The 14,210-nt window shown below is 50.2% G+C and overlaps 2 protein-coding genes across 3 annotated transcripts in view; one reads left to right on the forward strand and one right to left on the reverse strand.

Annotated features, from left to right (window-relative positions):
- The window catches only part of pdcd11 (programmed cell death 11), a 65,782-nt gene extending 60,933 nt beyond the window's left edge, over positions 1–4,849 (reverse strand). Inside the window, exons 1-3 of one of the 2 annotated variants that reach the window (XM_085994140.1) lie at positions 4,781–4,849; positions 1,854–1,962; positions 560–697 (exon numbers count right to left, since the gene is read on the reverse strand). In XM_085994140.1, coding sequence (XP_085850266.1) covers positions 560–697; positions 1,854–1,952 — 237 coding nt within the window. In that variant the 5' untranslated portion in view covers positions 1,953–1,962; positions 4,781–4,849. Of the gene's footprint in view, positions 1–559; positions 698–1,853; positions 1,963–4,718 lie in introns of both variants that reach the window. The other variant, XM_085994139.1, reaches the window with a different exon arrangement.
- A 239-nt stretch (positions 4,850–5,088) lies between these two features.
- On the forward strand, positions 5,089–11,381 carry atp5mk (ATP synthase membrane subunit k). Its single transcript, XM_085994142.1, has 4 exons — positions 5,089–5,195; positions 7,732–7,833; positions 10,830–10,934; positions 11,229–11,381. The coding sequence occupies exons 2-3, from the start codon at positions 7,747–7,749 to the stop codon at positions 10,926–10,928; spliced, it is 186 nt and encodes a 61-aa protein (XP_085850268.1). The 5' UTR covers positions 5,089–5,195; positions 7,732–7,746; the 3' UTR covers positions 10,929–10,934; positions 11,229–11,381.
- Positions 11,382–14,210: the final 2,829 nt, after the last annotated feature.

Raw genomic sequence — 14,210 nt, forward strand, 5'->3', positions numbered from 1 at the left:
CGTAGTAAAACGTCCCAAGGTGCTGCACAGGAGCATTTTAAGACAAAAAATTTGACACCGATCCACAAGGATAAGTTAGGGCAGGTGACCAAAAGCTTAGTCAAAGAGTTTGAATGAGCATGGTAAAGGAGGACAGCGAGGTAGACAGGCGGAGAGGTTTAGGAAGGGGACAGAAGGCACGGCCACCAAAGGTTGAGCGATTATAATCAGAGGGGTTTTCACTCACTCCCACTGGATGTCAACCTGGAATTCCAAGCCGGAATTCCGGTCACCGGGGGTTTGAAATCTGCACCTTCCGACTCAGGCGGAAGAGTTCCCAGCTCCTGCAGTACACTCTCCGAGAATGTCCAAAGATGTGCGGGTTAGGTTGATTGGCTATGATAAATTGACCCTTAGTGTTAGGGGGATTAAATACGTGGGGTTACGGGGATCGGGTGGGATATGTGTCGGTGCAGGCTCCATGGGCCAAAATGGCCTCTATCTGCACTGTGGGGTTTCTGTGATCTGTGAACCCATGCTGTCCGGGCGCACGCTCCCAGGTCCCGATCCACTCACATACCTTGAAGGAGAGAATTTGTGTCTCACTCAGCTGCTTCGCCTGCAAGGCTCTGTCTTTCTCTCTCCTCAGCCTTTTCGTATTTTCAGGGTTCAATTCTTTCTTCCTTTTTCGTTTCTTACTTTCATCATCACGGCACACCTGGAGACAGCGCAGGTACAGCACGGGTTAGATACAGAGTAAAGCTCCATATACACTGTCCCATCAAACACTCCCAGGGCAGGTACAGCCCGGGTTAGATACAGAGTAAATCTCCCTCTACACTGTCCCATCAAACACTCCCAGGGCAGGTACAGCACGGGTTAGATACAGAGTAAAGCTCCCTCTACACTGTCCCATCAAACACTCCCAGGGCAGGTACAGCACGGGTTAGATACAGAGTAAATCTCCCTCTACACTGTCCCATCAAACACTCCCAGGGCAGGTACAGCACGGGTTAGATACAGAGTAAAGCTCCCTCTACACTGCCCCATCAAACACTCCCAGAGCAGGTACAGCACGGGTTAGATACAGAGTAAAGCTCCCTCTACACTGTCCCATCAAACACTCCCAGGGCAGGTACAGCACGGGTTAGATACAGAGTAAAGCTCCCTCTACACTGTCCCATCAAACACGCCCAGGGCAGGTACAGCACGGGTTAGATACAGAGTAAAGCTCCCTCTACACTGTCCCATCAAACACTCCCAGGGCAGGTACAGCACGGGTTAGATACAGAGTAAAGCTCCCTCTACACTGTCCCATCAAACACTCCCAGGGCAGGTACAGCACGGGTTAGATACAGAGTAAAGCTCCCTCTGCACTGTCCCATCAAACACTCCCAGGGCAGGTACAGCACGGGTTAGATACAGAGTAAAGCTCCATATACACTGTCCCATCAAACACTCCCAGGGCAGGTACAGCACGGGTTAGATGCAGAGTAAAGCTCCCTCTACACTGTGTGCACATTTCCTGATCTCTGGAGGATGGAGAGCAGTATTTTAACTGCAGGTATTTTGAGCAGTTGTAAAGGGTTGGTCTCAAAAATTACCTGCTGAGCTCAAAGCATTGATCAATTCAACTGGGGGGCAGGGCGGTTTGAACAACTAGTCGGGAAATATCTAAATGATCGAACCCAGGCCCTGAGACTCTCAAATAACCAGCAGCTTACAGAGCCGACGACAGACACCGGGAACAACCTCGGAGGCGAGCACATACTCGGTGACAATTTCCAATTCCTCTCCAACATCAATATACTTCTTTCCAGCTTTAAGCTCCACTGCTCATTTCGGGCCACATCCTCTCCCCCTTCTGTACTTACTCCAAATAAGTTGTCCTCTTCCACAGTTCGCTTGTCCTTGCCCACGGTGGCCTTTCGCTGTGCCCCTCCGCGAGGGAAGTCCTCCTCCACTGTAGCCATCTTCACAAGCCTGCAGAGCAAGAAACAACATTCAGATATTTCCACATCACAAACAGCAGCTGCCTGGGGACACGCGCATTTACTGAGAAACCCAGGTGAAGGGCTGAGGCCCACAGTGCAGGGTTGAGGCCCACAGTGCAGGGTGGCAGCAAGTTTGAAAATGCTGGGGAGAAGATGGGTGAAGTAGTGGGGAGGTGACAGCAAGCTCGAGTTTTATAAGCCTGAACATTGGAGAGTAATGGCAGAGTAAGGCAGGCAGGATTTAGAGCCACAGACAGCTCTTCCCAGATTCCAACACAATGAAGAGAGAGTGTGAGCTTAAGAAGGAAGAGGGGACAGTTCAGGAGCACTGGCTTAAATAGCATTGAGAAAATACAGTTTAAACAGAGAGTTCGTTAGAGTTTAGAAGAATGAGAGGGGATCTCATTGAAACTTATAAAATTCTAACAGGACTAGACAGACTAGATGCAGGAAGGATGTTCCCGATGGTTGGGGAGTCCAGAACCAGGGGTCACAGTCTAAGGATAAGGGGTAAGCCATTTAGAACAGAAATGAGGAGGAATTTCTTCACCCAGAGAGTGGTGAACCTGTGGAATTCTCTACCACAGAAGGCAGTTGAGGCCAATTCATTAAATATATTCAAGAAGGAGTTGGATATATTTCTTAAGGCTAAAGGGATCAAGGGATATGGGGAGAAAGCAGGGACCGGGTACTGAATTTGGATGATCAGCCATGATCTCATTAAACGGCAGGACAGGCTTGAGGGGCTGAATGGCCTACTCCTGCTCCTATCTTCTATGTTTCTATCAGTTGGTAGCTGGTGACAGGAGAAGGATGACCCATTGAGAACATTACTGTGTCCACCCCAAGAGAGCATCACGGACCCAGAACACAGGTCAGCAGCAGCTCAAACTGCTGCATACAAAGGTAACCAATCGAGATACCCCAGGTGAAACCCCGGCAGGAGCCTGCCAGTTCCCCACAATCGCAGGCACCGTTCTGTGATAATCCTAGTTTACTCAAAACATGAATGTGAACAACCCATTCTGCAAAGTGAAAAAGCGGGATTGTGAAATTTCCATTCAGTGTCCACTTTTACTTCAAGATTCCCCCAGGTAGGACAGAGCAATCTGAGCTCTGCACCATCAGGGCGAGGTGCTGCTGGTCACGGGCCAGTCACTCGGGGGGTGGGAGCAGTTTGCGAGGATCAGCGAGCAGCATACTAGGAAATGCATTGGCTGATGTAGGACATCGACACCAATATAATTGGCACTGGCCACACTGCACTCAGACTGTCTGATAACAGGTGCTGCCAAACCATTCCGCCTGATCCCTTATACCCTGGAGTGAATGGGATGACACTCCATAACAAACAACACTCGTCCCATTCAAACACGCAGACCTCATCTTGAGGCTGTACATGGCAAAATCACCAAAAGTATGTGTCACAAATACCCATCTACAATGTATTAAAAAAACACTTAAACTGCCTGGATTGTTTGGAGTAAGTTTCACCCAATACATTTCAGAGCAAACCACAACACTCCCGGGGCAGGTGCAGCACGGGTTAGATACAGAGTAAAGCCCCCTCTACACTGTCCCATCAAACACTCCCAGGGCAGGTACAGCACGGGTTAGATACAGAGTAAAGCTCCCTCTACACTGTCCCATCAAACACTCCCGGGGCAGGTACAGCACGGGTTAGATACAGAGTAAAGCTCCCTCTACACTGCCCCATCAAACACTCCCAGGGCAGGTACAGCATGGGTTAGATACAGAGTAAAGCTCCCTCTACACTGTCCCATCAAACAATCCCAGGGCAGGTACAGCACGGGTTAGATACAGAGTAAAGCTCCCTCTACACTGTCCCATCAAACAATCCCAGGGCAGGTACAGCACGGGTTAGATACAGAGTAAAGCTCCCTCTACACTGTCCCATCAAACACTGCCAGGGCAGGTACAGCACGGGTTAGATACAGAGTAAAGCTCCCTCTACACTGTCCCATCAAACACTCCCAGGGCAGGTACAGCACGGGTTAGATACAGAGTAAAGCTCCCTCTACACTGTCCCATCAAACACTCCCGGGGCAGGTACAGCACGGGTTAGATACAGAGTAAAGCTCCCTCTACACTGTCCCATCAAACAATCCCAGGGCAGGTACAGCACGGGTTAGATACAGAGTAAAGCTCCCTCTACACTGCCCCATCAAACACTCCCAGGGCTGCCTCACTCCAGCTCCAAGGACATAGAAATTGACGGTACAGAAGGAGGCCATTCGGCCCATTGTGTCCGTGCCAGCCGACAAAGAGCGATCCAGCCGAATCCCACTTTCCAGCCCTGTGGGTTACGACACTTCAAACGTACATCCAAGTACTTTTAAAATGTGATGAGAGTTCCAGACCCCACCACCCTCTGGGTGAAAAAATCTCTCAACTCCCCTCTAAACCTCCCACCAATTACTTTAAATCTCTGCCCCTGGTTATTGACCTCTCTGCTAAGGGAAATCGGTCCTTCCTACCCACTCTATCGAGGCCCCTCATCATTTTATACACCTCAATTAAATCTCCCCTCAGCCTCCTCTGGCTGGGTGTCCCAGAGGAAGCTGATGCCTCCGTGCTGCCCGCCCCGGATCCCGCTCTCCCCCCGCGGCCCTCTCCCCCGGACCCCGCTCACACGGCGGCCCTCTCCCACCCGGACCCCGCTCTGTCCCGGCTCCAGTCCTCTCCCCCCCGGACCCGCTCACACGCCGACTCCAGGCCTCTCACCAGGACAGACCCCAGGCCGCCACTCCAATGTCTCCCCGGGCCCTGCACACACGCGCTCTCACCGTAGCAACCCGCGTCCCACAGCCCCCCGCGCGGCGGCCAATCACGGGCGAGCTTTGCTCTGATTGATGTCATTTTTCTCCAATCCGAACAGAGAGCGGTGACGGACTTGGTCCAATCAGTGATTGGGTGGGGCGGTTCCATCAGGTGGACGGGGAGTCAACCAATGGATGGCGAGTGCCGCTGATGACCTGAGGATTGTCCAATGAGTGTTGGACAGGGGGTGGTGCTTACACTGATTGACATCCGCGCCAACCAATGGATGGTGGGTGCTGATGACGCTACACGAAGGGGCGATAATTGCGGTGAGTGACGGTAATCTGAACCAATAGGCGGAGGCTGTAGGCGGTACTTCCGGCGCCGGGCCTTGTGGAACTCGGGCTTCTGAAGGACGTTGGGAGCGGCGGCGGAGTGAAGGTGAGAGGCCTGGGTCGAGGTTAATGATTCCCCGGCCTGGCGAGCCGGGCTCCATCTCTGGTTGCGGCGAGCAGCCTCAGCTCGATTCCCCTCCCTGACCCCGGGGCACTGAGGCCAATCTCCCCGGAGGTTGCGCCCCGTGACCGGGTGTGATTTTCGGGTGGAAGCGCTGTGTGGAGCCGGGAGCGGTGCTCGAGCTCAGGCCTTGCTGTTATAATGGGAAATCTGCATGTAAACTGGTCACGCTGCAGGTGCACCCTCCCACCGGTGGCGGCGCTGTGGCAGGAGGAGCAGTGGCGGATTCCCAGTGAAATCTCAGCCTATACTAGTAGGAGTGATGGGAAGTTTGTGCGGATTTCATAGGATATACGGCCCACCCAGTCCATGGCGGCGTTTATGCTCCACTGGAGCCTCCTCCCCTCTTTCCTCATCTAACTATCGGCATAACCCTCTATTCCCTTGTCCCTCATATGCTTCTCCAGCCTCCCCTTAAATGCATCTATACTATTCGCCTCAACCACTCCCTGTGGTAGCGAGTTCCACATTCTCACCACTCTCTGCAAAAAAAGAAGTTTCTTCTGAATTCCCGATTGGATTTCTTGGTGACAATCTTATAGAAACATAGAAGATAGGAGCAGTAGGCCATTCGGCCCCTTGAGCCTGATCCGCCATTCAATGAGATCATGGCTGATCAGCCAAATTCAGTACCCTGTCCCTGTTTCTCCCCATATCCCTTGATCCCTTTAGCCTTAAGAAATAAAACTAACTCCTTCTTGAATATAGTTATGCTCTTCCCAAACACATTCTGTATCCACTCTATCAAAACCTTTCATAATTTTAAAGATCTCTATTAGGTCACCCCTCGGCCTTTTTTCAAGAGAAAAGAGACCCAGCCTGTTCATCCTTTCCAGATATGTATACCCTCGCATTTCTGGTATCATCCTCGTAAATCTTCTCTGCACCCTCTCCAGTGCCTCTATATCCTTTTTATAATGTGGCGACCAGACTGTACGCAGTATTCCAGGTGTGGTCTAACCAAGGTTCGATACAGGTTTAGCATAACTTCACTACTGTTCAATTCTATACCTCCAGGAATAAACCCTAGTGCTTGGTTTGCTTTTTTAGGGCCTTGCTAACCTGTGTCACAACTTTGAGATTTGCGTATTTGTACTCCGAGATCCCTTTGTTCCTCTACCCCACCTAGATTCGCACCCTCCAAGTAATAAGTGACCTCCCTATTCTTCCTACCAAAATGTAATACCTCACATTTATCTGTGTTGAACTTCATTTGCCAATTATATGGCCATTCTGCAAGTTTATTAATGTCCTCCTGTAATTTGTTGCAGTCCTCCTCAGTATTGACTATCCCCCCAATTTGGTGTCATCCACAAACTTAGAAATTGTGTTTTTGATTCCGAAGTCTAAATCGTTAATGTAAATTGTGAACTGTGGTCCCAGCACTGATCCTTGTGGAACGCCACTACCCAGCTTCTGCCACTGTGAATAGCTACCCTTTACCCCATCTCTCTGCTTTCTGTCCTGAAGCCAGCCAGCAATCCATTCTACTACTTGTCCCCTGACTCCACATTCCCTGACCTTGTTCATCAGTCTATTATGGGGTACCTTATCGAAGGCCTTTTGAAAATCTAGATTCTATTAATTGTATATTTGCCCTCTATTGCCAATGAGCACCTTCCATGACCACAAGCGCTTTACAGCCAATGAAGTACTTTTTGATTTGTAGTCACTGGTGTAATGTAGGAAACGCGGTAACCAATATGTGCACAGCAAGCTCCCACAAATAACAATGTGATAATGACCAGGTAATCTGTTTTTAACTGTTGATTGAGGGATAAATATTGGCCGGGACACCGAGGAGAACGCCCCTGCTCCTCTTCGAAATAGTGCCATAGGATCTTTCACATCCACCTGAGAGAGGCAGACGTGGCCTCGGTTTAACGTCTCATCCGAAAGACGGCACCTCCGACAGTGCATCACTCCCTCAGCAATGCACCGGAGTATCAGCCTAGATTTTGGGCTCGAGTTCCTGGAGTGGGACTTGAACCCACGACCTTCTGACTCCGAGGCGAGCGTGCTACTCACTGAGCCACGAGCTCACGGTCAGTCTCTTTGCAGCTCTGGTGACGGGCTTGAGTGCTGCACAGATGTGGGGTTCCTACGCTGCTGTCCGTTGTGACTCTGATTAGGGGAGTTGATGGGGATCTGAGGGAAAATTCAGGATTTCAACGCTGGGTCGGTCTGCAGTGAGGCTGGAGGGTCTCCTGCTCACTCCTCCCTCCGAATCGCCCCTTTAAACAATCTGGAGGTGGTTGATTTGCTAAATCGGTGAACTGAAACTGCAGCGGTCTAATTCCAGGAAGGTCCTGTCGAGTTTGGAAGCGAGGTGAAAGGTTTTCGAGCCCCGTCTGATGGCGCTGCACCGAAGCTGTGCTCCCACGGGCTGCACGCTTGGACTATGACACCTGACCATTTGTGTTTCGGGGCTTGTTGTAACTTCTTCTGTTTCCCTCTGCAGTCTGTGTTAGTGAGAATGGCGGGTCACGATGCTGGCACCCAGCACCAGTTTGTTGGCTTCCATAAGTACTTCAATGCCTACACCATCACAGGCAGGAGGAATGTAAGTACAACTACCGGGGAGATTGCAGGTAGCAGTGTGAAACTCTCTCCCACAGAAAGTAGTAGATGCTAGCTCAAATAATAATTTTAAATAAATCTGAGAGATAGATTTTTGCTAGCCAAGGGCATTAAGGGATATGGAGCCAAGGTGGGTGGATGGAGTTAGAATACAGACCAGCCATGATCTCATTGAATGGCGGAACAGGCTCAATGGGCTGACTGGCCTCCTCCTGTGTAACAGGCTCGAGGGGCTGACTGGCCTCCTCCTGTGTAACAGGCTCGAGGGGCTGAATGGCCTCCTCCTGTGTAACAGGCTCGAGGGGCTGAATGGCCTCCTCCTGTGTAACAGGCTCGAGGGGCTGAATGGCCTCCTCCTGTGTAACAGGCTCGAGGGGCTGAATGGCCTCCTCCTGTGTAACAGGCTCGAGGGGCTGAATGGTCTCCTCCTGTGTAACAGGCTCGAGGGGCGGAATGGCCTCCTCCTGTGTAACAGGCTCGAGGGGCGGAATGGCCTCCTCCTGTGTAACAGGCTCGAGGGGCGGAATGGCCTCCTCCTGTGTAACAGGCTCGAGGGGCGGAATGGCCTCCTCCTGTGTAACAGGCTCGAGGGGCGGAATGGCCTCCTCCTGTGTAACAGGCTCGAGGGGCGGAATGGCCTCCTCCTGTGTAACAGGCTCGAGGGGCGGAATGGCCTCCTCCTGTGTAACAGGCTCGAGGGGCTGAATGGCCTCCTCCTGTGTAACAGGCTCGAGGGGCGGAATGGCCTCCTCCTGTGTAACAGGCTCGAGGGGCTGAATGGCCTCCTCCTGTGTAACAGGCTCGAGGGGCGGAATGGCCTCCTCCTGTGTAACAGGCTCGAGGGGCGGAATGGCCTCCTCCTGTGTAACAGGCTCGAGGGGCGGAATGGCCTCCTCCTGTGTAACAGGCTCGAGGGGCGGAATGGCCTCCTCCTGTGTAACAGGCTCGAGGGGCGGAATGGCCTCCTCCTGTGTAACAGGCTCGAGGGGCGGAATGGCCTCCTCCTGTGTAACAGGCTCGAGGGGCGGAATGGCCTCCTGTGTAACAGGCTCGAGGGGCGGAATGGCCTCCTGTGTAACAGGCTCGAGGGGCAGAATGGCCTCCTCCTGTGTAACAGGCTCGAGGGGCGGAATGGCCTCCTCCTGTGTAACAGGCTCGAGGGGCTGAATGGCCTCCTCCTGTTCCTGAGGGGAGAGGCAGTACTTGCATTTATATAGCGTTTTATCACATCCTTGGGACATCCAAAATTATTCTTGCTCCCAAAGTGGCTCGCACAGACACTTAATTACTTTTGAAATGTTGTCACTATTGGGCGGCATGCCCAGGCGGAAACCGGTCCTCAAAGCCCAGCCAACTCACTCCTATCGGCGTTTATGTTTCTTTATTGGCTGGGCCTTGAGGTTTGGAAAGGGCTGTTCTGAGCGCTGCTGCCTCATTGGTGGATCAATCCTGCACCAGAACGCCCAGACCTGTCCGTATCAGCAGCCCGAGATACCTGGGAATTACGAGGAACAGGGATCGAAACATCAGGGGACCCCGAGGCTCCATGGATAACAAAACCACTGGGTATCTCTGGAATACAATATCTAGCTGTTTCTTAAATGGTGTTGTGTCTCAGCCCGCTGATAATTCTCTGGTCATCGTACTGTAGGCAGTACACTCCTTTATTAATATTCCCGATGTTCCCGATGGCGAGGGAGTCCAGAACCAGGGGTCACAGTCTAAGGATAAGGGGTAAGCCAGTTAGGACAGAGATGAGGAGGAATTTCTTCACCCAGAGAGTGGTGAACCTGTGGAATTCTCTACCACAGAAGGCAGTAGAGGCCAATTCATTAAATATATTCAAGAAGGAGTTAGAGATATTTCTTAAGGCTAAAGGGATCAAGGTGTATGGGGAGAAAGCAGGGACCGGGTACTGAATTTGGATGATCAGCCATGATCGCATTGAATGGCGGAGCAGGCTCGAGGGGCCGAATGGCCGACTCCTGCTCCTATCTTCTATGTTACTGGCCTCACTGACAGTGAATCCACTGCAAACTGTGCTTCCCACAACCCCAGTTCCACTCAATTGAGAAGGAGAAAAATGTTGGAGAATTGGATCTACAGTCAGGCTCCCACCCTTTCCAATACAGTTACACTAGAATAAAGAAAGAAGACTTGCATTTTTATAGAGCCTTTCACAAACTCAGGGCGTCCCAAAGCGCTTTACAGCCAATGAAGGACTTTTGAAGTGTGGTCACTGTTCTAATGTAGGAAACGCAGCATCCAACAGCAATGTATAGAGTATGCAAAATGGTTGTAAAGGGATATAGACAGGTTAAGTGATTGGGCAAGCAGGTGGCAGATGGCGTCTCGTGTGGAGAAGTGTGAAATTATCCACGATGGGAGGAAGAATAGAAAAGCAGAATCTTTTTTAAAAGGTGAGAGACTAGTAAATGTTGGAATTCGGAGGGACCTGGGGGTCCTTGTACACAATTTACAGACTGTTAACAGGCAGGTACAGCAAGCAATTAGGAAACCAACTTGGATGCTGGCCTTTATTACAAGGGGTTGGAGGACAAGAATAAGAACCAACGTTCCCATGCAGCTGCGCAGCCGGGACTAAAGGAAATCGAAGGATATGGGGATAGTGCAGGAAAGTGGAGTTGAGGTCGAACATCAGCCATAATCTTATTGAATGGCGGAGCAGGATCGAGGGGCCGCATGCCCTACTCCTGCTCCTATTTCTTAAACAGCCTCTCAGCATCTACCCTGTCAAGCCCTCTAAGAATTTTATATGTTTCAATGAGATCACCCCCCATTCTTCTAAACTCCAGAGAATATAGGCCCATTCGATGCAATTTCTGAGTTTGCTGTCCTGAGTGATGTGAGCGTCACTCTCTCTCTTTCTCTGGGTGCTGTGAGCGCTTCTCTGTATTCATGAGCTGGTTCCTGTCCTCCCCTGATTAACATGTGCTCTCTCTCTCTCTCTCTTTACAGTATGTGCTGGCAACATATGCAGGGATTGCGTCCATTTTATTATACTTCAAACTGAAACCCAAAAAGAAGACAGTGCCAGCAATCACAGAACAGAAATGATGTGTGGTGAGGAATCCATGTTTTTATTCAGTTCTGTACCTGCCCTGGGAGTGTTTGATGGGACAGTGTAGAGGGAGCTTTACTCTGTATCTAACCTATGCTTGATAGCGACACTCAGTAGAAAAATTGGTGTGTTCTATTCTCATCAGAGATGTCTGTCACCTCTGGTACAAAAGAATTATTTGTTTAGTCAGAGAATGTTATTGGTTTAATTTGGTTGGAGTTCCTGAACTTTGAAGATAAGGGCTGTCCTTGTGTTAATATGAAGTCTGATTGCATCTCTTTGATTCTTTATTTCAGGTTCTCTTCGGGGAGGGTTCAGGTTGGAGTTTAAGGACCAGCGTGTGAAGTTCTTGTGGAACCTGCAGGAATGTTTGAAACCTCTACAATCGTGTCACTATAGTGGTGTAATATAAGTTATTAGCCTTCACAAATAAAACTGGCGGAAATCCACGATGGCAGTGTTTATTTCCGAGTGGGAATAGTCTCCTGTTGGTGCAGCGGTATAGGAGCAGTGTGAGGTCTAAGCAGTGCCCCGCTGCCACCCTCCGTAGCCGACTGTTGCTCGAATGCCGTTCCACAGGCCTCTCCGCATCAGTGTATACACACACACTCAGAACTCTCCCCATGCAACAACTTCCATGTGTTCTTTAATACAACTGGTGGATCGTAGGTATGGCTGTTGCTTAAGTTCACGTTGCACCGCACAGCCATCGTAACCTTTTGCACGTTACACATCAGGCTGTTGAGTTTCATTGTCAATGGGAAAAGCAGTTGGTGAATTTGATCTGAAGAACCCTGGCAAAAACCCTAATAAAAAGCAACTTCTCGTGCAGGCCCCGTTATTCCTCCTCAAAGTGGTGTGGGCAGGCACCCTCCGGCTAACTCTGTACTGAGCGGGACTCTAATCCAGGCCCTGCACAATGCTGCACCGCCAGCTGCTGTTCACCCACCCGGGCAGCTCGTGAACCATTTCTACTGACAGTGTAGCCGTGTTCTGACGCCGTGATTCACACTTGCATAATGGAACCGAGTGCGCAAGTGGCACACAGACCAACCTACGGGGGTTTGGTGGGGTGGGGCGGGGAGAGCTGATGGGGTAACACTTAATTCCCACAGCAGAGGGGGGGGGGGGGGGTGTATCCTGCTGGAAATGACTTTTTTGATGGCGATTCCCAGTGTTTGAAATTTACTGCAAAGCTAGGTGGGCGTGTGTGCTGTGAGGAGGATGCAGAGAAACTCCAGTATGATTTAGACAGGTTGGGTGATTGGGCAGATGCATGGCAGATGCAGTATAATGTGGATAAATGCGAGGTTATCCACTTTGGTGGCAAAAACAGGAAGACAGATTATTATCTGAACGGCAATAGATTGGGAGAAGGGGAAGTGCAATGAGACCTGGGTGTCCTTGTGCACCAGTCGCGGAAGGTAAGCATGCAGGTGCAGCAGGCGGTTAAGAAGGCAAATGGTATGTTGGCCTTCATAGCGAGAGGATTCGCATACAGGAGCAAGGATGTCTTGCTGCAGTTGTACAAGGCCTTGGTGAGACCACACCTTTGAGTATTGTGTGCAGTTTTGGTCGCCTTACCTGAGGAAAGACGTTCTTGCCATGGAGGGAGTGCAGCGAAGATTCACCAGACTGATACCTGGGATGGCAGGAATGACGTATGAAGAGAGATTGAGTCATTTAGGCTTATATTCGCTAGAGTTTAGAAGAATGAGAGGGGATCTCATTGAAACTTATAAAATTCTAACAGGACTAGACAGACTAGATGCAGGAAGGATGTTCCCGATGGCGGGGGAGTCCAGAACCAGGGGTCACAGTCTAAGGATAAGGGGTAAGCCATTTAGGACTGAGATGAGGAATTTCTTCACCCAGAGAGTGGTGAACCTGTGGAATTCTCTACCACAGAAGGCAGTTGAGGCCAACTTATTAAATATATTCAAGAAGGAGTTAGATATATTTCTTAAGGCTAAAGGGATCAAGGGATATGGGGAGAAGGCAGGGACAGGGTACTGAATTTGGATGATCAGCCATGATCTCATTGAATGGCAGAGCAGGTTCGAGGGGCCGAATGGCCTACTGCTCCTATCTTCTATGTTTCTATCTGCTCTGCAGCCAAAAAGGACAAGTTTGGCAGCAACATGATCACGTTTCAGGAATGCCTAAGAGCAGATACTCATTCCAATGTGTCACTGATAGACATTGAATAGGATGGGTGACGGGAACACTTCTCGTTTCAGAGAGATTAGTTCAGTGAGCCTTTCATCCACCCTTGCGAGGGAGCGGGAGCACATATCCCGAGAAAACTAGGATTCCACCGCATGCTGCTATAGTTTCTGGCTTCACCGTGTATTCGGCTGAAAACCTTCTGAAAACACTAATTCAGCTTGCTCCATGGCTTAACACAATTGGCCATCTTGTATAAAGCTCACACCATCTGCCTGTTCCTTCCTGATCCAAGGCATCCTATAAGTGTGCCATGATAGCCCCAAAAAAGTTTACAATAATTTGCATTTACACAGCGCCTTTAACATAGTACAACGTCCCATGGTGCTTCACGGAAACATCAGACAAAAATTGACACGGTGCCAAAGAAAGATATTAGGGCAGGTGACCAAAAGCTTGGTCAAAAACATAGGTTTTAAGAAGCATCTTAAAGGAAAGAGGTGTAGGGAGGGAATTCCAGAGCTTTAGGGCCTAGGCAGCTGAACGCACGGCCGCCAATGGTACGGTCAAGGAACATAAGAATTAGGAGCTGGAGTCGGCCATACAGACCTTCAATAAGATCATGGCTGATCTTTGACCTCAACTCCACTTTCCTGCCCAATCCCCATAGCCCTTGATTCCAAAAATCTCTCAGCCTTGAATATACTCAAAGAGACTCAGCATCCACAGCCTTTGGATTGGAGAATTCCAAAGATTCACAATCCTCTGAGTGAAGAAATTCCTCCTCATCTCAGTCCTAAATGGCCGACCCCTTATCCTGAGACTATGCCCCCTGGTTCTAGACACTCCAGCCAGGGGGAAACAACCTCTCAGCATCTACCCTGTCAATCCCCTTCAGAATCTCGGATGTTTCAATGCGATCACACCTCATTCTTCCAAACTCCAGAGTATAGGCCCAATCTCTCATAGGACAACCCTATCAGGAAGTGGAAAATGCGCAAGAGGCCAGAATTCGGGAGCCAACACAGGTCAGCAAGCACAGGGGTGATGGGTGAACGGGACTTGGTACGAGTTTGGATACGGGCAGCAGAGTTAGGAACAGGAGAAGGCCA

The sequence above is a fragment of the Somniosus microcephalus genome, chromosome 8 (assembly GCF_052327205.1).
Source record: "Somniosus microcephalus isolate GS21.2 chromosome 8, FLI_Smic_1.0, whole genome shotgun sequence".
Classification (NCBI taxonomy): domain Eukaryota; kingdom Metazoa; phylum Chordata; class Chondrichthyes; order Squaliformes; family Somniosidae; genus Somniosus; species Somniosus microcephalus.

Coding starts and splice junctions, on each gene's coding strand:
- atp5mk (XM_085994142.1), top strand. CDS start 7,747: ATGGCGGGTCACGATGCTGGCACCCAGCACCAGTTTGTTGGCTTCCAT. Junction 7,834..10,829: donor CCATCACAGGCAGGAGGAAT/GTAAGTACAACT, acceptor CTCTCTTTACAG/TATGTGCTGGCAACATATGC.